The sequence below is a fragment of the Balaenoptera ricei genome, chromosome 15 (assembly GCF_028023285.1).
Source record: "Balaenoptera ricei isolate mBalRic1 chromosome 15, mBalRic1.hap2, whole genome shotgun sequence".
NCBI classification, from domain to species: Eukaryota; Metazoa; Chordata; class Mammalia; order Artiodactyla; family Balaenopteridae; genus Balaenoptera; species Balaenoptera ricei.
The window spans coordinates 63,189,460-63,209,616 of NC_082653.1; the positions used below are offsets into that span (position 1 = coordinate 63,189,460).

The window sequence follows — 20,157 nt, forward strand, 5'->3', positions numbered from 1 at the left end:
GACCCGCTTCCAAACTCACTCACCTGGCTGTTGGCTGGAGACTTCAGTTCCTCACCACATGAACTTCTCCATTGGGCAGCTCCCAACACAGTTTTCCATAGAGTGAGATCCAAGAGAGAGAAAGAACACTCGAGAAAACACCAACACATGCCTTTTATGACTTAGTTTTCAAGTCACACACTTTCACTTCTGCCACACTCTCTTCTCATCTCTTCTAAATTCAGCCCTCAAGGGCATGAACACCAGGAGGCAGGGGTCACTGGGGGCCCTAATGGAGGCTGGATACTGTAGGATCCTTGCACTGGCTCTTCCCTACGATAATCTCATGGCCAACTCCCTCAACTCCTTCAATTCTTTGCTTAAATGTATCTTCTCAATAAGGTCTGCCCCTACCACCCTGGTTAAAATTGTCATTGGCCCCCCTTTCCGCTCTACTCCCCCAATCCTCCTTACTCGGCTCTACTTTATTTTTCCATAGCTGTAACGTCTTCTACTATCCTATATAGTTTATTTATTTATTATGTTTATTGTTTATTGCATGCTTCCACCCTTCTCTTCCCCCAAGCTCCAGGGGGGCAGGATTCTTTGTCTCTTTTGCTGACTGATGTATCCCAAGCTCCCAGAAAAACACCTGGCCTATAATAGGTACTCAAGAGACATTTTTGATTGAATAAATGAAGACCATAAAGCAGAAACAGTTTATTTTAAAATTGCATTATTAGGAAATCCCTGGTGGTCCAGTGGCTAGGACTCCACACTTTCACTGCTGAGGGCCTGGGTTCAGTCCCTGGTCAGAGAACTAAGACCCTGCAAGTGCGCAGTGCGGCCAAAAAAAAAAAAAAATTGCGTTGTTTACAATAGCCAAGATATGGAAGCTACCTAAGTGTCCATCAAGAGATGGATGGATAAAGAAGATGTGGTATGTATATGGTGTGTATGGCAGTAGAATACTACTCAGCCATAAAAAAGAATGAAATTTTGCCATTTGCAGCAACATGGATGGACTTGGAAGGCATTATGCTAAGTGAAATAAGTCAGATAGAGAAACACAAATACTGTATATCACTTATATGTGGAATCTAAACACTACTACAAACTAGTGAATATAACAAAAAAGAAGCAGACTCACAGATACAGAGAACAAACTGGTGGTTACCAGTTGGGGGTGTGCAATATAGGAGTGGGGGAGAGGGAGGTACAAACTATTGGGCATAAGATAGGCTACAAGGATGAATTGTACAACATAGGGAATATAGTCAATATTTTGTAATAACTGTAAATGGAGTGTAACCTTTAACAATTGTATAAAAAATAATAAAAATTTTAAAATTAATTTAATTTCTCAATGTCTCAAATAGACAACTACAGCATGTATCAGAAACTCTTATCTCAAAAAGAAAACTGGAACCCAAGCAAGTTCAGACTTCCATAGGATAGAAGAAGACAGAAATGAGAGATGAACTAGGAGTCTTTTAACAGAGGCATGTAGGGGAGAATGGACAAATCTGGCCCACAAGAGTGCTTTTATGGCAATCACACGGTTTAAAGATGGGAAATTTCATATTAAAAACCTGGGTTTCTGGCATCTCCTGAAAAATCTACTTCCATTGGAGAGTTCACTATAGACTTCACTCCCTGCGTCTGACAACCTGCCCGATGTGTTCATTTCCATTACCCACCTGGCCCCTGAACGCATTGAGTTTGCAATCCCCTTTTTGGATGGTACACTACACTGGTGTCATTGACCAGATAACCACACACTAATTATAAGTTTAGTTGATAAAAACATAATAAAACGTAGGGACGTAGTACCGTGACATTTCTTGGATCTGTCCACTGGTAGAATGATGAACCTGTTGGTCAGAGATGGTCTGATTCCATCTTGCTCACTATTCAGCACGTTATATTAATAGTGGTAACATCTGATGTGGTACAGTGTGATTCAGCTTTTCTCTTGCATTTCTCATGGCAACAACAAATGTTTCCCTTCTGAGTCAGCATTACCTAGATGCTACTGCTGACCAAAATTAGACCATATATTTTCAACCACATAAATAAGAGCAATTAAAAATGTTCTTAATATTGATTGAGTATGTAGGTCATGTAATTAGCCTATGTTCATAGTTCCTGTGATCTGAGCCAGAGGCAGAAATACAACAGCATTCTCTGCTATGCAAGCATCATTATAATGAATAGGTAATATTAAATTGGGCTAATGAGTCATATTACCGTAATCCAATATTTCCCTTGTAAAGTCCCTGAGGTTTATACAAGGAAATCTTTTCTAGTAACAAGAAGAGTGGTTCTGAGGCATGTGCCTCTCGGCACCGGGGTCTTTATTTATTAGTTGTGTGATCCTGGGTAAGGAGCTTAACCTTTCACAGCCTCAATTTACTCAGGATTAAAAGAGATCACATTTGTGAAAGCTTGAAGGACAGCGCCTGGCACATAGTGGGATTAATCGATGTTAGTGTCTTTTTAATTGACATTGATTCTTAAGATCCACAAAATAATAGACGAGATCAGCCATCCTCTTGAAACTTATTTTCCTATATAATATGGGATCATGTAGCGCATGCTCAAGCAACACTTCTTGAATAGATTTAAGGGGGAAAGAAAAAGGTTGATTTTCTTCTCTTCTACTCCCAAGCCAGGCAAAGCAGATAAAGACACTTCACTTAGCATTTCTTTTCTGAATTGACCCAAAATTAGAGCAGACCCCTAAATATATATACTGAAATTTATTCCAATTTTAACCCCAGTCTGTAAGTCAACTATATCCAGCTTGGTTATCTTATCAGTGTCGTGGACCAGCAACAGTGTATGTTTTCATATTCCCTTAAGTCATATGATCCTCTTTTTTTTCTTGTAATAATTTCTATAACTCTATCACATTGTATTTCCCATTCCAACCATTAACATTAATTCAACAAATATTTACGCTATGTCCCACGTGCTGTGCTAGGCATGAGGGACGCCTGAGCTGAGAAGGACCCCATTCTCAGTTTGCTTCTGGTCTAGTAGATAGACTTATAAGCAAATTACAGGTACCACTTACTGTGCGCCCACAAACTGCAGACAAGATTCTGTGCCACGCCCTTTGTATAATGTACTAATGGGTGTGGTATAGTGAATAGTTGTCAGCTGCCTCTCCAGCATCCATTTTCCACCCTTCTTCCCTACAGCTCCCAGTTCCTGTTTGGCGATCCTCAGGGAGGGTGATTCCACTCCTGGCTCAAAGGATGGAGCACCTGACCAAGGTGAAGCCAATCAGTGCATTTCCTGCCTGTAGTTACAGTGATTGGTTCAGGGATGGCCATGTGACCTGCAGTGGTCCAATTAGGCATTAGGAGAGTGATACTCCTAACTTTAGCTGGGAACACCAAACAAAGGCATTCTTATTTTCAGGTTGGGGTATTAATACAGATGTGAGTGCTAGAACTGCTGTAACCATTTTTATTAGCATGAAGGGCACAGGAAGTGGAGTGTATCACTGAAAGAATCTCAGAGAAACCCTGATGATTTCTTAATCTCTACACTAGCCTATTTCAAAGCTTGCTTTACCTCTGGGCTTTTCTGTTTCAGTAGCTGATAGGTTCTCTTCCTTGTTTAAACCACTGTGAATTAGGTTTCCTATTACTTGAAGGAAAGCATCTTGAAGGCTACACATGACCTCACAGTAGATGGCGCCTCCATTTTTATAACTGAGGAAGCAAAGGTACTTGTCTTCATCATCGACCCAATACATGGCAGAGCTATGATTTGAACTGAAGTTCGATTGGCTCCAAAACCCACACTTTCTATGATTGTAGAATTGCTTTCAGCATTTCCAGTGCAGTGTGATAAGAAGTATATTAAAGATGTGGCAGTGACACAAAGGAAGAAATTGTTAATTCGTGTGTGTGTGTGTGTGTGTGTGTGTGTGAGTGATGTGGGCATGGAGATATTCAAGGAGAAGGAATAACATATGCAGAGGCATGGAGTGACTGGCTCATGGTATATGCTGAGTAAATGTTTTCTATTTCATCTGACTTTACGCTTTTGAAAAATTTGTATTGCCACAGAATCTTAACTGGAGGGTACCAATATCTCCATGGATCCTTAAAGATAACATAAAGGACTGAGAGTTACTTCCAAAAAGCTATCATTCTAAAGCAAAGTTACACAGATTAATTCAAACATCCTTTCTGTACTATTCGCAGGAGCTGTGTCAACTCAGTGTGGCTACCTCATGCTCAGGTAACCTCAGGTAGCTCAGGTCAACAGGTCATGTCTCTTTAATATCTCGTTAGTCCATGCCCTCCTTTTGATTCCACTGTCATTTTTTGTTTCAAGCCCTCATTGTTTCTCGTGTAAAGTCTTGCTACTCAAAGTGCGGTCCATGGACCTGCAGCCTTGACATCACTTGAGAACATCTAAGAATCTCAGACCCTCACCCCAGACCATCTGGATCAGAGGGTCCATTTTAACATGTTAAACTTTGGGAAGGGGCTTCCTGGTGGTGCAGTGGTTAAGAATCCGCCTGCCAATGCAGGGGACACAGGTTCAATCTCTGGTCCGGGAAGATCCCACATGCCGCGGAGCAACTAAGCCTGTGCGCCGCAACTGCTGAGCCTGCGCTCTAGAGCCCGTGAGCCACAACTACTGAAGCCTGCGCGCCTACAGCCCATGCTCTGCAACAAGAGAAGCCACCGCAATGAGAAGCACGCGCACCGCAGCGAAGAGTAGCCCCCGCTCGCTGCAACTAAAGAAAGCCCACGCACAGCAATGAAGACCCAACACAGCCAAAAATAAATAAATAAAAATAAAATAAATTTATTAAAAATAAAAAACTTTGGGAAGTACTTATGTATTTTACCACTAGAGTCTCTCAACTGATATCCCTACCTCTAGTTTTATGCCACCTCCACTCCTCCATCCCATTCTCCTTAGGACCATCAAATGACCTTTCAGGAGTAACACTGAATATATCTCTAGCCTGCTAAAAATCAGTGATGAAAATTATTGTCAGGGGTAGCGATCATTTGAGCCCAAATTAGTTCAATGGGAGTAGAAGTAGGGAGGAAGGGATAGTCTAGGTTGATAAATTCAGATGTACCTAGGCAATATCAGTAAGATTTATAGGACAAAATACACATTTTCTGGCTTGACTGACTGGCTGGAAGGAAACTGTTACCACCTGTGGAAGGTTTTAGAAGGAAGGGATTTAAATTGAGATGCTTTGGGGACATTTATTCTAGCAGAGCTGTACAACAGAGAGATGCATATGCAGTCATCCCTTGGTATCCCTGGGCTTTTGGTCCCAGGACCCCCTGGATACAACAGCCACAGATGCTCAAGTCCCTTATATAGAATGGTGCAGGTTTTGCTTATAATCTACACGCATCCTCCTGTATACTTTGTTTTATTTATTTATTTTTAAAATAAATTTATTTATGTATTTATTTTTGGCTGCATTGGGTCTTCATTGCTGCATGCGGGCTTTCTCTAGTTGTGGCGAGCGGGGGCTACTCTTCGTTGTGGTGCGCGGGCTTCTCATTTTGGTGGCTTCTCTTGTTGCGGAGCACAGGCTGTAGGCGCGTGGGCTTCAGTAGTTGTGGCACACAGGCTCAGTAGTTGTGGCACATAGGCTCAGTAGTTGTGGCACATGGGGTCTAGAGCGCAGGCTCAGTAGTTGTGGTGCACGGGCTTAGTTACTTCGAGGCATGTGGGATCTTCCTGGACCAGGGCTCGAACCCATGTCTCCTGCATTGGCAGGTGGATTCTTAACTACTGTGCCACCAGGGAAGCCCCCTCCCGTATACTTTAAATCATCTCTAGAGTACTTACAATACCTAACACAAGGTAAATGCTATGTAAATAGTTATAAATATAATGTAAACGCTATGTAAATAGTTGCCAATGAGCAGCAAATGCAAGTTTTGCTTTTTGGAACTTTTTGGAATTATTTTCCCCAAAACATTTTTATTCTGTTGTTGGTTGAATCTGCAGGTGTGAAACACACAGATACAGAGGGCCGAGTGTACACATCTGGAAATATAGATTTGTGAAATTTTAGCACCCTTTTACTCATTTTACTGTTTAGGTTAACTCCTTTCCAGAGAGCCTCTAACCTGCATAGGTGATGATGGAAAATTGAAGAAATTACGATAAGATTGGGTCTGTACATGTGTAGTGAATATGGATAGGAAGCAAAGATTTTGTTCCCTGGATGGAGCACTGTTGTGGAGCATCCCATAAATATCAATCCCATGTGCAAAAGGATGCTACTGGATTAATTCTACATGAAACAGTCAGATTCAGACAACATCTAGAAGTTGTGTTACAATATGCTTATTTTAAGCTATACACAAGTCGGGGAGCTTTTCACAAATGGACTTTTCTTCTGTTTATTCAGTTCTTCATTCATTCAGCAAACATTTGCTGAGTACCATGTGTCGTTCAGTATTCCAGCTCTGATTATTTGAAAGTGAATAGAACACATTTCCACTCCGTGGGTATACCCATGAAAACATGTGAATTCTAGTAAGTTGTAGTACACACTTCTGGCGAGTGTAAGTTAAGTATGGCATTTCTGGAGAACAGCTTAATAATAGGCATCAAATGCCTTTGACAATGTGCATATCCTTTGATTTATCAATTTCACTTTAAGGAATTCATCCTAAGGAAATAAAGGACATCTACAAAGCTTTAACTCCAAGACTCTCCTCATGGTTTTCTTGATAAACTCAGGAAGTTGGGAATAACCTGATGGTCCTCAAAACGAAGGAGATTGCTTATGTAAATTACTCTGCAGGCAGCAGGAATCCAGTGGAGGCTTTTAAGCATAAGAGTGGCATTGCATGTGTATATGTGTGTGTGTGTGTGTGCATTTGTGTGTGTGTTTTAAAGATAATTTTAGGGGACTTCCCTGGTGGTGCAGTGGATTAAACTCCTTGCTCCCAGTGCAGAGGCCCCAGGTTCGATCCCTGGTCAGGGAACTAGATCCCACATGCATGCCGCAAGTAAGGAGGCCATGTGCTACAACTAAGGAGCCAGGGAGCCACAACTAAGGAGCCCACCTGCCTCAACTAAGACCTGGTGCAACCAAATAAATAAATAAATACTAAAAAAATAATAAAAAATAAAGATAATTTTAGAAGCAATGTGGAGAATAGTCTCCAGTAGGGAAAAAAAACCAGAAAAGATGTTTTTCTGCAATAGTCTGGGAAAAAGGTGATGCAGCATTGAGCTAGAGCAGGGCAGTGGGAATGAAGAGGACAATTGGATTTTGGAGAGATTTCCAAGGTAGAATCAACAGGGTTTGTTGACTGGCTATGTGTAAAAGAGTGTGGAATATTTGAGAGTAAGGTACAGAGGCTAAATCCGAGATTTCTAATTGAGGTGGAGCAGGTTTGGGGGGAAATATAAGGAGTCTGATTTTGAACATGTTCAGGTTGAGGTTATAAATCCCTCCTCCTGGCTGTTGCCATGGTGATTCCTGGAGGAGAAAGGAAAGCTTTGAGAGGGGATGTGGGATTGTGGTTAAGTGTTTGGACTCTGAGACTGGCCGACTGAGACTGAATGCAGGTGCTGCCACTTACTGGCAAACTACAACCTCTCTGTAGCTACAAACCCTGATCTCACAGGACACTATTCAGAGTATAGAGTTAAGAAGGGTAAGTCTTGTAAAGTGCTTGGTACACAGTAACCACTCAATAAACGTTGAAAAACAGAAAGCACCATAATAGAGTCCCCACATGCCCTGGGGACTTTTTTTCAGACTCCCCCCCCCCCCCCGCCACCCTCTTACAGGCATGTAGCATTGACTTCACTCCTAATAACTTCATGCCCCAGCACAGCCAAAACACCTGATCCCACTCCTTGAGCACTTTGGGCAGAAGTACCAGCTCCCTGCTCTCCAACAGATGCAGGATTTCAGGTCTGAAGTCTTCGGCATATGTTTCCTCAGCTTCTTTTCTCTCTTCTAAGCCTCCTTTAAGAGGAATACACAGTGTGCTTTCTGGAACTCTCTTTAACTCTATTTTCTCTTCCAAATCCATTTTCCTCTTTTTATCAATTTCCCCACGACTGCTGGATATTTCTAAGAGGAGAGAAGGATGGGGGCTGGAGATGGAGATTGAACAAAAGATAGGTTTAACTAGGAAGAGGTGAAGAATGAGAAGAGGAGAAGATGAAAGGGATAAACACTGGGAACCTTAACTGAAGGGGGTGAGTGATGGAGAAAGAGCTTGTGAAGGAGACGAGAAGGGAGGACTGGAACAGCAGGAGTGGGAGCCAAGAGGACAGGAGAGAGCATGTCCTGGAAACTGGGTAGAGAGGGAGTTTGGAGTAGGGTCTGGTCCACAACGTTACATATTTTTGGAGAGATTAAATAGGATGATGACTGGAAAGAAGCTATTGGATGTGACAAAAAATAAGCCATTAGGGATCTTTAGCGCATTTTCAGTAGAATAGAGAGGAAGTGACTTGCCCAAGGTCATACCGCTAGTAAGTGGTGGAGCCAGGACGACAGAGCCCAAGTTTTTTTTATCACTCTGCTCTACAGGTAATATTCTTTACATGCCTACTAACATGTCCCAAGTGTGTCTTGTGTTTATGTGGGTTGGAAACTAATGGTATGTTATTTTATTATAGAAATGAAACACTAAAACCCCAGATCTGCTTTATGAAAGTGATGCCTTCTTAAGACATTGATCACTGACTTTACAAATGGAACACACCAAAAAAATAAATAAATAAAAATAAAAAATAAACAAATGAAACACACCAACAAAACACCCCAGTTTTGATGAGAGAAGAGAGCTGTACTAATCCCAACTCTGCCTGATGAAAGTGTACGGTTCTGCTTTCGACTCTGCCTTGCAAGCGTAAGTGACAGCTTCTTTGCAGAACAGTTGACATGGGGTAGGCTCCTGGACTGTGCAGGAGGCATGCAACCTGGTCCAGTTTTTGCATTTTCCAGTCCTTCTCTGTGAATCTCTTCCACTGCTTCCTGAAACTCCTCATCTGTGGAACTCCAAGATATCTGCTAACCATCAATTTAGGAATGTGTTAATACTGGATAACACCGATCTCCCTGGAAGGAGTCTGTAGAATTAGGAATATTATTATGACAAATGTAATGACTTCATAGAGTTGCATATTCTAGGATTTATGTAAGGATGATCTTGATATTTTGATGACTACAGCACAACACGGAAGCCAACTTTTAACTTCAAGTAATGACAGCAGTGATGAAATTAATAGAATAAATGACATTTATTGAATATTTATTCTGTGCCATGTGCTGTACTAAGCATGTTTCATAATTAACCCCATTTTACAGGAAAGGAAACTATCTCTTATGTGCTGTACTAAGCATGTTTCATAATTAACCCCATTTTACAGGAAAGGAAACTATCTCTTGGACAGCTTCCATAGTTGGTTTAAGGTAAATAGCTTCCAATCATGGAGTCAGGATCTCACTCAAGCAGCCTGACTTCCATCTATGGCCCTAACATCTAGAACTTTTTCTTCTGAATCTTAAAATTAATGTTTCTTCTCATGCAAATCATAGTTTCTGGAATTCCCACGTTCTAGAAGCAACACTTCTTATATTTCTTTGAGACACAGGGAGATTTTGTTTTCCCTCTGCATTAGGCTTTTCATTGAAACACAGATGAATCCTTTTTTTTTTCCCCAGTTTTTTTTTTTGAACTTTTGAATTTTATTTTATTTATTTTTTATACAGCAGGTTCTTATTGGTTATCCATTTTATACATATTAGTGTATGTATGTCAATCCCAATCTCCGAATTCATCCCCCACCCCCCCACTTTCCCCCCTTGGTGTCCATACGTTTGTTCTCTACAGGCACACAGATCAATTCTTCTCTGGCTATTCCACTGTTTCTATAATCAGAGTGTGTGACTGACAGGATGTGATTCAGCTGGAATACAAGGTATAATGCCATACTGATTATGGGGGGCATTCCACTTAAATGGCTAGTAACGTCTTTCCTTGAAATATTCAAGGAATGTTTTCCAGGAATCAAAGAGAGACAAGGCTGATAAATGATATGCTTTAATAAAAAATGATCTATTAGGAGAAATTGGGGCTACTAGGGGAGGGACCCATTTTGTGAGAGTAAAAATAGCTTGAACAATATCAGTGCATCTCCATCCCCACATTTTCCCCCTTTCTCCATGATTTAAACTGGAATGAAAGACATATCATGGGAATGGGAAATGATCCTTCTGATGTTCTTTCATGAATACGTTTGTATTACAATTGAAACTTTTACTATCTCTCCAGATACAGAAGCATAACTGTAGTCCTACTAACATATAGCCTATATACTAGTAGCAAAATGGCTAATTCACTAAAACCCCAGGATAATACTGGCCAAAGTACATATTAAGTGGGAGACAGAAGGGTTGGCAGGGGTGGGCTGATGGGTGGGGAGGTGTTCGCCTAGCCTAATTTTTCTGAATCGGGCCCATGTAATTGAGCCACTAACTGGGGAATCACTGTCCTGGAATCACTGTCATTGTTTTGGAAATTCCAATTGCCACGGGACCTCAAGTGATATCCATCAACACACAATCTGTTGGGGGAAGGATGGATCTGGGGTATGGGATTAGCAGATGCAAACGATTATATATGGAATGGATAAACAACAAGGTCTTTATGTTTAGCACAGGAAACTATATTCAATATCCTGTAATAAACCATAATGGAAAAGAATATGAAAAACACACACACACACAAGCTAGAATGGACAACCACCGTCAGGTAATGCCAAACCCCAGGTAGGACCCAGACAGATTTGGATTGTGTGGCCAGACCCCTGGAATTCCCTGCTGGCTGGCTGCACAGGCTGGCCTTAGTCATTTCATTTACCTCATGATAATGTGTTGTGATTTAAATGGTTAAATCCCATTCAATTTAATTTTTTTTGTTAATAGCTTTATTGAGATATAATTCACATACTATTCAAATCACCCTTTTAAAGGTACATATTCAAGGGTTTTTAGTATATTACTAGAGTTATGCAACCATCATCACAATTTTAGAACATTTTCACCCAAAAGGAAGCCCTGTTATCTTTAGCAGTCCCTGCCTTCGCCTATTTTCCTCCACCCCCAGACCTAAGCAACCACTAACCTACTTTCTTTCTCTGTTGATTTGCTATAGATAATGTTTTCTCTGTAGATAAAGAATCTAGACAGTTTATATAAATGGGATCATATAACTTATGGTCTATTGTGACTGGTGTCTTTCACTTAGCATAGCATTTTCAAGATTTAACCGTGTTGCAACATGTATCAGTACTTCATCCCTTTTTATTACCAAGTAACATTCCCCTGTAGGAATATACCACATTTTATTTATTCATTCATCAGTTGATGGACATTTGGGTTGTTTTCACTTTTTTGGCTATTGTGAATAATGCTGCTGTAAACATTTGTTCAAACAAGTTTTTGTGTGGATGTATCTTTCATTTCTTGTGGGTCTATACCAAGGAGTGGAATTGCTGGGTCGTGAGATAACTGTGTTTACCCTTTTGAGAAAATGCCAGACTGTCTTCCAAAGTGGCTGCACCATTGTACATTTCCACCAGCAACGTATGAGGGTTCCAGTTTCTCCACTCAGTGTTGTTGTTGTTGTGGTTGTTGTTTTAATTTATTTATTTTTGGCTGTGTTGGGTCTTCATCGCTGCGCGCGGGCTTTCTCTAGTTGCGGCGAGCAGGGGCTACTCATCATTGCAGTGAGCGGGCTTCTCATTGCAGTGGCTTCTCTTGTTGTGGAGCATGGGCTCTAGGTACGCAGCCTTCAGTAGTTGTGGCATGTGGGCTCAGTAGCTGTGGCTCGCAGGCGCTAGAGCGCAGGCTCAGTAGTTGTGGTGCGTGGGCTTAGTTGCTCTGTGGCATGTGGGATCTTCCTGGACCAGGGTTTGAATCCATGTCGCCTGCATTGGCAGGCGGATTCTTAACCATTGTGCCACCAGGGAAGTCCCTATTACCTTAATTTATGCTCTTATTATTATTTTTCTACTTCACTTAGGTTTTTTTTTTTCTTTTTTTTTTCACTTAGGTTTTATCTCTTCCTTTCTCTTATAGTCTTTTCAGTTGAACACAATGATTTTTTTTTAACCAGTTCAACTAGTTTTAAGTGTACAGCTCAGTGGTATTAAATACATTCACACTGTTGTGCATCCATTACCCCCATCCACCCCCAAAACTCTTTTCATCTTGAAATACTGCAAATCTATACCCATTAAACAAAAACTCTGCATTCTTCCTTCCCCTTAGTCTCCAGCAACCACCATTCTACTTTCTGTTCCTGTGATTTTCACTACTCTAGGCACCTCACATAAGTGGAATTGTACAGTGTTAGTCTTTTTGTGACTGGTTTATTTCACTTAGCATTATGTCCTCAAGTTTCATCCATGTTGTAGCATATTGCAGAATCCCCTTCCTTTTTAAAGGCTGAATAGTATTCCACTGTATGGAAAGACCACATTTTGCTTACCTATTCATCCTAACCCATTTATTTTTAGTCTTACATTTTTAAATGCATGCATTTAAGGCTATGCATTTACTTACATCAAAACTTACAAGTTTTGGGGTTTCCCTGGTGGCGCAGTGGTTGAGAGTCTGCCTGCCAATGCAGGGGACATGGGTTCGAGCCCTGGTCTGGGAGGATCCCACATGCCGCGGAGCAACCAAGCCCGTGAGCCACAGCTACTGAGCCTGCGCGTCTGGAGCCCGCGCTCCGCAATGGGAGAGGCCGCGACAGTGGGAGGCCCGCACACCACGGTGAAGAGTGGTCCCCGCTCGCCGCAACTGGAGAAAGCCCTCGCACAGAAACGAAGACCCAACACAGCCATAAATAAATAAATAAATAAATTTAAAAAAACATATATTAAAAAAAACAATAACCTTACAAGTTTTGATATGTGATACTCTCATGACTATCGAGGTCTAAATATTTAAAATTTTTCATTGTTTTATCCTTTTTCTCTCATGAGCTATTTAGAAGTACTTTTTTTTTTTTTAAATTTATTTACTTTCGGCTGCGTTGGGTCTTTGTTGCTGCATGCGGGCTTTCTCTAGTTGCGGTGAGCAGGGGCTACTCTTCGTTGTGGTACACAGGCTTCTCATTGTGGTGGCTTCTCTTGTTGCGGAGCACGGGCTCTAGGTGTGCAGGCTTCAGTAGTCATGGCACATGGGCTTCAGTAGTTGTGGCATGTGGACTCTAGAGCGCAGGCTCAGTTAGCTGTGGCACATGAGCTTAGTTGCCCTGTGGCATGTGGGATCTTCCTGGACCAGGGCTTGAACCTGTGTCCCCTGCATTGATAGGCTGATTCCCAACCACTGCACCACCAGGGAAGCCCTAGAAGTACTTTACTGATCATAAATTTTTAAAGCCTCTTGCTGCTGGTTGATAAATCATTTTATTAAAGCCTTTTCATACCTCCACAAGCTGTGTGGAAACCAAAAGTTGCCCCAGATGATGTCTTAAGAATAACAACAAACAACAAATGAACAACACATGTCCTATAGAGCTTCTCCCCCAACCCAGTACAAAACTACATACCTGTGCAGTCAAGAAGGTCAGTACAATAAAGAGTCTAAGTCTGGATTCAAGTGCTGACCAGACCATTTGGTAAGTGTGGGAATTTGGGCAAATAACTTAATCTTGCTGCACCTCAGTTTCATCCTCTATAAAACAAAGCTAACAAAACAGTATCTGTTTCACAGAGTTATTGGGGAGTGTTTAGCACCTAGCCATCATTCAACAAATAGTACTATTTTAAAAATCAGTCTAGCTGCTGATTTTACCTTGTACTTTTAATGCTGCCGTGCTTTGTTGGTTAAGATAAACCTCTGGGTTTCTGGAAAGTAAAGACCCATGTTCCAAATAGCTTTGTTATACTTGTGTCCAAAATAGTTTCATGTGTCTCTGAAGTTCATGCAAACACATACAGAGTGGACACAGGCACCGGCAGACAAGATTGTTCCATTTTATATTCAAATTCAAAATACACACAGATGCAAACGACAGAGATTGTCACAAAAACGCACTCGGCCAAGCCCAGAACCCACAGATCCAGGTCCACACTCACACTTCTGTACACTCGCCACAAAGATGGATCCATTGCCCCCAGATAGAGATGCTCTCACAAATCCCACTCAAAACCTAGCAGCACGCTGACGCCACAAGCCCCAGTATGGGCTGCTGCCTTGTTTTGACTTCCTTTGTGATGGTTCTATTTTAGTTGTTGTTTTGTTGTTCTTCGTAGAGTTATCACCTACCCTCTTTTCTGTCTACCCAGCCCCCAAGCTCCCCTCCCCAAGCCTCCATTGCGCATGCGTCCTCATCCTTCTCTCCACCCCTCCACCCCCCCACCAGGTACCAGTCGGCTGTCCCCGGCCCTGGCGGCGGAAGAGATGGAGCAACGTCACGAGCGCCCGGCCCCTTAAGACGCTGCTGGCTGGAGCCGCCTCCCTCCCTGCAACCCGCAGCGGGGATGGAGTAAAGGGAGACCCGTCGACCTGCCCGCGGAGATCAGCGATGGAGTTAAAGCAATCTTTGTCCATCCATCTGGAAGCTGAGAAGCCTTTGAGGCGCTATGGGGCGGTGGAGGAGACGGCGTGGAAAGCGGAGGGACTGGGGAGAAGTGAGTATTCGGGCGGGGGGTGGGGACAGTTGGGGATCCGTGCGCTGGAGCGGGTGGTCGCGGGAGCGCGGGGTTGGTAGGGAGCGGACCGAGGGAAGCGCCCCCGCAGCGAGGCTTTCAGCGCTGCGGGGATGCGCTGCGCTGCGACGCGCTCTCCCTCGAACAAAAGCCTCCGGGTTGGGCTTCACCGGGAGGCTCGGGAATCTCCAGGCAGCTGAGCCGGGAGCCTGGGGTGGACTCAGGAGTCCCGGATCCAAGCTCGCAGCCGGTCTTGGAAAGTAGGGTCTTTCCCGCAGCCCAGGGAGGAGGGTTTTTCTCCACCCGGGATGCACTGGGACGCTGGAACCTTTGGACCATCCTGGAAAGCGCCCACGTCTCTGGAGAGGGGGGAGTGTCCGCTGGGTTTCTGCTTTTGCTTCTCCCCCGGCGTGAGGTTCAGGGCACACTTGAAGTTCCCAGCGTTTCTTCCCCTGCCTTCTCCAGGGTCGCGAGTGGAAGGGAAAGGGTTAGGGGAAGGTTAACCCTGTGCACGCCCTTCTTTCTCTCTTGACTCAAAGTCTCTGGTTTGGGTACAGTCCTAGAAGGCAGTTCTGAAATGGACACACTGTATTTGCTGCTTCTCTCTACGGTATTTTGGGGTCAACAACATTAACAAATAAACTAAGGATCTTTTGTTTTTAATGAATAGGATGCAGTAGTTGAAACTCCTGCTCTCAAAGTATAGAGGCAGCTGCAGGGGTCCCAGGGTCACCAGCCCTCCCTGCAAACCCCGGGCACTTAGCAGTCCCCTGCCCTTGCACTGCTTGCTTTAGCTCCGTACCTCCATCCGGGTTGGGAAGGGCCGTCTCGCCCTTCACAAGGACCCTCAGCTTCCTGCCTTGGCGCTGAGCTGTGTTGGACCGAAGTATTGTGAATGCTCTTTTCCTGTCTTCACCTGGTAGAAGATTGTGTGTGTGTGTGTCTGTGTGTGTGCTTTCTCCGTACCTGTAATTACAAATTCAGAAGATCTTTTTAGAATGGTTCAACTGTACTCTGGTTTTCATGGGTTCAAGTAGAAATCACAGTCAAATATCTTAGTTCTGCACCTGGAAACCAGAGTGTGTCCAGCCTCTCTCCTTTTCTTTTCTTTCTCCTTTTAAAATATGGGTCCTTCCTCCCATTTCATCCTTTCAAAACCCTTTGGCTTTGATACTTTAACATGACACCAGGGCTGAGGGTCTCTGGTCTTCCTGCAAGCTCAAAATAATACCCACAATGGCTGCCTTTTGTTGATAGATTGCCATGTATTAGGTCTTGCCTGTGCTAAGAACTTTAAATGCATCCTCTCATTCAATCCCTGGAACAGCCTCCTTGAGGGGAATATTATGACTTATGACTCCCCTTACATAGATGGAAAAATTGGGGCTTACTAGGGGATGTGATTTAAGTGGCAGAGTCAGGATTTGAACTCAGGTTTGTTGGGCCCCTGAGCCCCTCTCTGCTTTTAACGTGAAGGTGTATTGCTTTCACATTTTCAGGAAGCTTTCTAAATCTGTTGAGAGTCCCAGAACACATTTAGTGATTTTAAGTATGTGGCAGCCTGTTGGTCTCTGGAGTTCACGGTGGCCTTGAAAGACTACTGGGTCTGTGCAGAATAGAAGCCCTGGGTTTGAATCCTGGCTCTGCCCCCTTGCTGGCATGTGACTGAATTTGTAACTAGTCACATTTTTTTAAGCCTCACTCTGCCTCTGTTCTCTGAAACAGAGATGATAATAATACATACCTTACGGCTTAATTGTGAACATTCAATAAGATGATGTAGGTAGAGCTCAAGGTAAGTGCTGAATATATTGGCTGCTTCCATTATTTTATTACTACATCTGTAGAAAGAACCTGCTTTTATCCTTTGCAAAGAATTACATAAAGCAACACTCTGGACTAAAGCTGCAGTGTTGGCCAGGTCCCTAATAATTCTCTTATGTTTTTTTATGTTCTCACCATTTTATTAGGAAAAATTTCAAGCATACAGAAAAATTGCAGTGAAAACCTGATATATAGCATTTTCGCTCCTGAAATTTTTGTACTTCTAAGTCTTAGGCTGCAAACTGTTAAAAGCTTGGCGGAAAGGCTTTCTTATCCTCTCTCTTCCAAAGCAACAAAGATTCTGACTCTTGCTTCCCATTCAGATGCAAGACCACAGTTTATGATCTGCTTTTGGTGTGGATCCCCAAATCTTTTTTTTTCTTTCATTTTTACCTATTCAAATTCAAAATCTTCTTAAAGCACTGATCCAGAGTTTCACTTTTGAATCTAGACTTTTGATCTCTAGACTCTTGTCTGCAGCCTAACTTTTTTTTTTTTTTTAATTAAAGTGGCTTTTTTTTCTTTTTGGACTCTCTCTCAACTCCCAGGGGATCTGTGGGTCCATCCCATAACATCTGGGGCCTCCACTTATTTATTAACGAAGTATAAAAATTAGTACTATTGATTCTGTGGCATAATAACTGTCAAGCCAATGTCGCTATGCAGGAAATGCTGGAGAAAAAGAGAGGCCCATTAAAAAGAAGACACTCTCTGTTTAACTTTTACACATATTTAAATATTTTATGTTAAACACTGAGTAGGTGTTACTTAAAAAGACTTGAAAAGGGGAAAAAGATTGCAAAACTGGTCATTTTCAGTTAAGGTTGTATTAACCGTTCTCTTTAATGTTAGCTAGAGTTTCTAGGTAGAAGATATAAATAGTATAGTAGCTAAGAATGAGAGTTTTGAAATCAGGTGACATGGATCCAAACCAGCTCTAACACTTTGTTGCTTTGTCACCCTGGGAAAATTGCTGAACCGTTCTGTAAGTTAGCTGTCTCATCTATAAAATGGGGATATGTTGGTTTGAACCCTTGGGAACTTGACAGCTGAAATCTGAAACTGGGCCCGTACTCAGAGGGCAAGAAGAGGCCAAAGAAAGAGACAGCCACTCCAGATTGGTAGGTGGCAGGTTTAACAACAAGGGAACTTACATATGAGGCTTGTCTTGGGCGCCACAAGATCTCTGCACCGGCCCGCCAGAATCTCAACAGTTTATATAGAGGCCTTAATGGGGTTCAGTGGTGTATCCCATCCGATGGTCTCAACAACGTCCTACTCTCTCAAAGCCGCATCCTTGAACTGGCTCCTAGTGCGAGAAGAATGGGTGGAATATACATTTCAAGGACGGGAGGGGTAAGGAGCCTCCGATTACCCCAGTCCTGCTCAAGAGTCAGCTGGCAGTTCCATCCTCTCAGTGACATCTTCCAACAGGATAGTAAGGACCACTTCAGGCTGTTGGGAGGATTAAATGAGATAATGCATATAATGCATTTAGCATAGTGCTTGACATACAGTAAGCACTCAATCCATGCTGAATGGTTGTCACAATAGGGCAGGGGTCCCCAACCCCAGGCCATGGACCGGTATCAGCCTGTGGCCTGTTAGGAACCAGGCCATACAGCAGGAGATGAGCAGCAGGCAGGTGAGCGAAGCTTCATCTGTATTTACAGACTCTCCCTATCATTGCACTACCACCTGAACTCTGCCTCCTGTCAGATCACCGGTGACATTAGATTCTCATAGGAGCTCGAACCCTTCTGTGAACTGCACATGCGAGGGATCTAGGTTGCGCGCTCCTTATGAGAATCTAATGCCTGATGATCTGAGGTGGAGCTGAGGCTGTGATGCTAGCGCTGGGGAGTGGCTGCAAATACCGATTATCATTAGCAGAGAGGTTTCACTGCACAGAGACCATAATAAATCAATTGCGTGAGGACTCATATCAAAACCTTATCAGTGAGAGACAAGTGAAAACAAGCTCAGGGCTCCCACTGATTCTGTATTATGGTGAGTTGTATAATTATTTCATTATATGTTACAATGTAATAATAATAGATATAAAGTGCACAATAAATGTAATGCCCATGAACCATCCTGAAACCATTCCCCTGCCCCCGGTCCATGGAAAAATTGTCTTCCACGAAACCGGTCCCTGGTGCCAAAAAGGTTGGGGACCACAGCAATAGGACATAAGAGGATGGTGCCCAATAACATTGGAGGAGATTATTCCAGCCTGCCAGTCAGTTTTTCCTTGCGTGCATTTCTTTGTGAATTCCAGGTAATGATTGTGTAGATACCACCTTCTTCCTTATGGGAAGGTGTAGGAAACGGCTTTTGCATCCTTGGAAACCACCTAGTATTTTCTCCTTTGAGAAAGAGTCTAAGGAATTGCTCCCATCCACTTTTGACAACATATTTCCACTAGAAGTGAGTAGGTTTTTTGTTTTTTTTTACTCAGTTGGAAAATGCATAGTGACATTTTAGTGTGGTTAGATATATAAAAGTATTGCTTTCAACCAACTGTAATTAATTAGGGGAGGCACAAAGACAAGGTGCCTTTTGACAAAGCACAGAGCTTTCTAAAAGCACAGTTGTCAGTGGTCGTGGCTGTTTCTTGAAAGATTTGAGTGTGCCTTAAAGGATGATCAAGATTTTGGACAGGGGAGGTGGGGGAAGGTGGCACAGTGGGTAGGAGATACCAGGAGAGATAACAGCATTGGCAAAAGCATAGAGGTGGAAATAAATGTGCTATGAGTAGGAGATTGGAATAAAGTGGAAAGCTCAAATGATAATCTTTCTATAAGCCCAGGAGAGATGACAATTATTTAAAAATCCAAGGGTGTGTGCCGACTGGCAAACAGATCATTAAACTGGCCAACGTTTCAGGTTTAATAAACAGCGTGGAGGCTGAAAAATATGAATTGCTGGCAATCTATATAATAGATACTTGGGAAAGAATTTGTGTTACTTTCATCTGTTTGATTAAATATGCTAATTTTATTATTTCAATTTTATTTTGTTTTAGTCTTATTTCTCTTTTCTTATTACAGAAGTAGTACATGCACTTTATAAAGAATTCAAATTCATCTGAAATATAAAAATAAAAAGTGAAAAATGACCATAATCTGCTCCCCCTCCCCCATTTATTCATTCAATAAATAGGTATTAACTGCTTTATAAGTGCCAGGCAGTGTTCTAGGGGCTGAGACACAGTGTGGAGCAAGACAGGCAAGGTTCCTGCCTGCATGGAGCTTCTATTCAAGGGGAAAGCAGGAAGTGGGCTGGGAGTGAAGGTGACAGACAATACATAAGCAAACAAATAATGTCGTTCAGATGATGATGTGTTACATGGGAATTAATAGGGGAGGGCTATTTCCCGTCCAGTGGTCAGGAAATGCTCTCCTAAGGAGGTGACATTTTGCCATGTAAATGTCAAGGATGCAACAAGCAAATGCAAAGGCCCTTGGTATGTTAGAGGAAGAGACAGAAGGCCAGGGTGGCTGGAACCGGGAGGGTCAGGGTAGAGAGAGGAGAGAAATCAGCGAGGAGCCAGACTGGGTAGGACCTTGTAGGTTGTGGTTAAAAAAAAGAAAGTACAGATTTTATTCTTGTTGTAGGAGAAGCTGCTTCTGATTGTCCAGCTTA

General features: G+C 42.6%; 1 protein-coding gene across 7 annotated transcripts in view; it reads left to right on the forward strand.

The window, feature by feature from the left end:
* Positions 1-20,157, forward strand: part of LOC132349814 (bMERB domain-containing protein 1) — a 199,764-nt gene that overhangs the window by 26,911 nt on the left and 152,696 nt on the right. For all 7 annotated transcript variants that reach the window (XR_009497751.1, XR_009497750.1, XR_009497749.1 and 4 more), the window contains exon 4: positions 14,400-14,667. Coding sequence is in view for 4 of the 7 variants with exons in the window: in XM_059898615.1 (XP_059754598.1) it covers positions 14,400-14,667 (268 nt within the window). In the remaining 3 variants the exon portion in view is untranslated. The remainder of the gene's footprint in view (positions 1-14,399; positions 14,668-20,157) is intronic.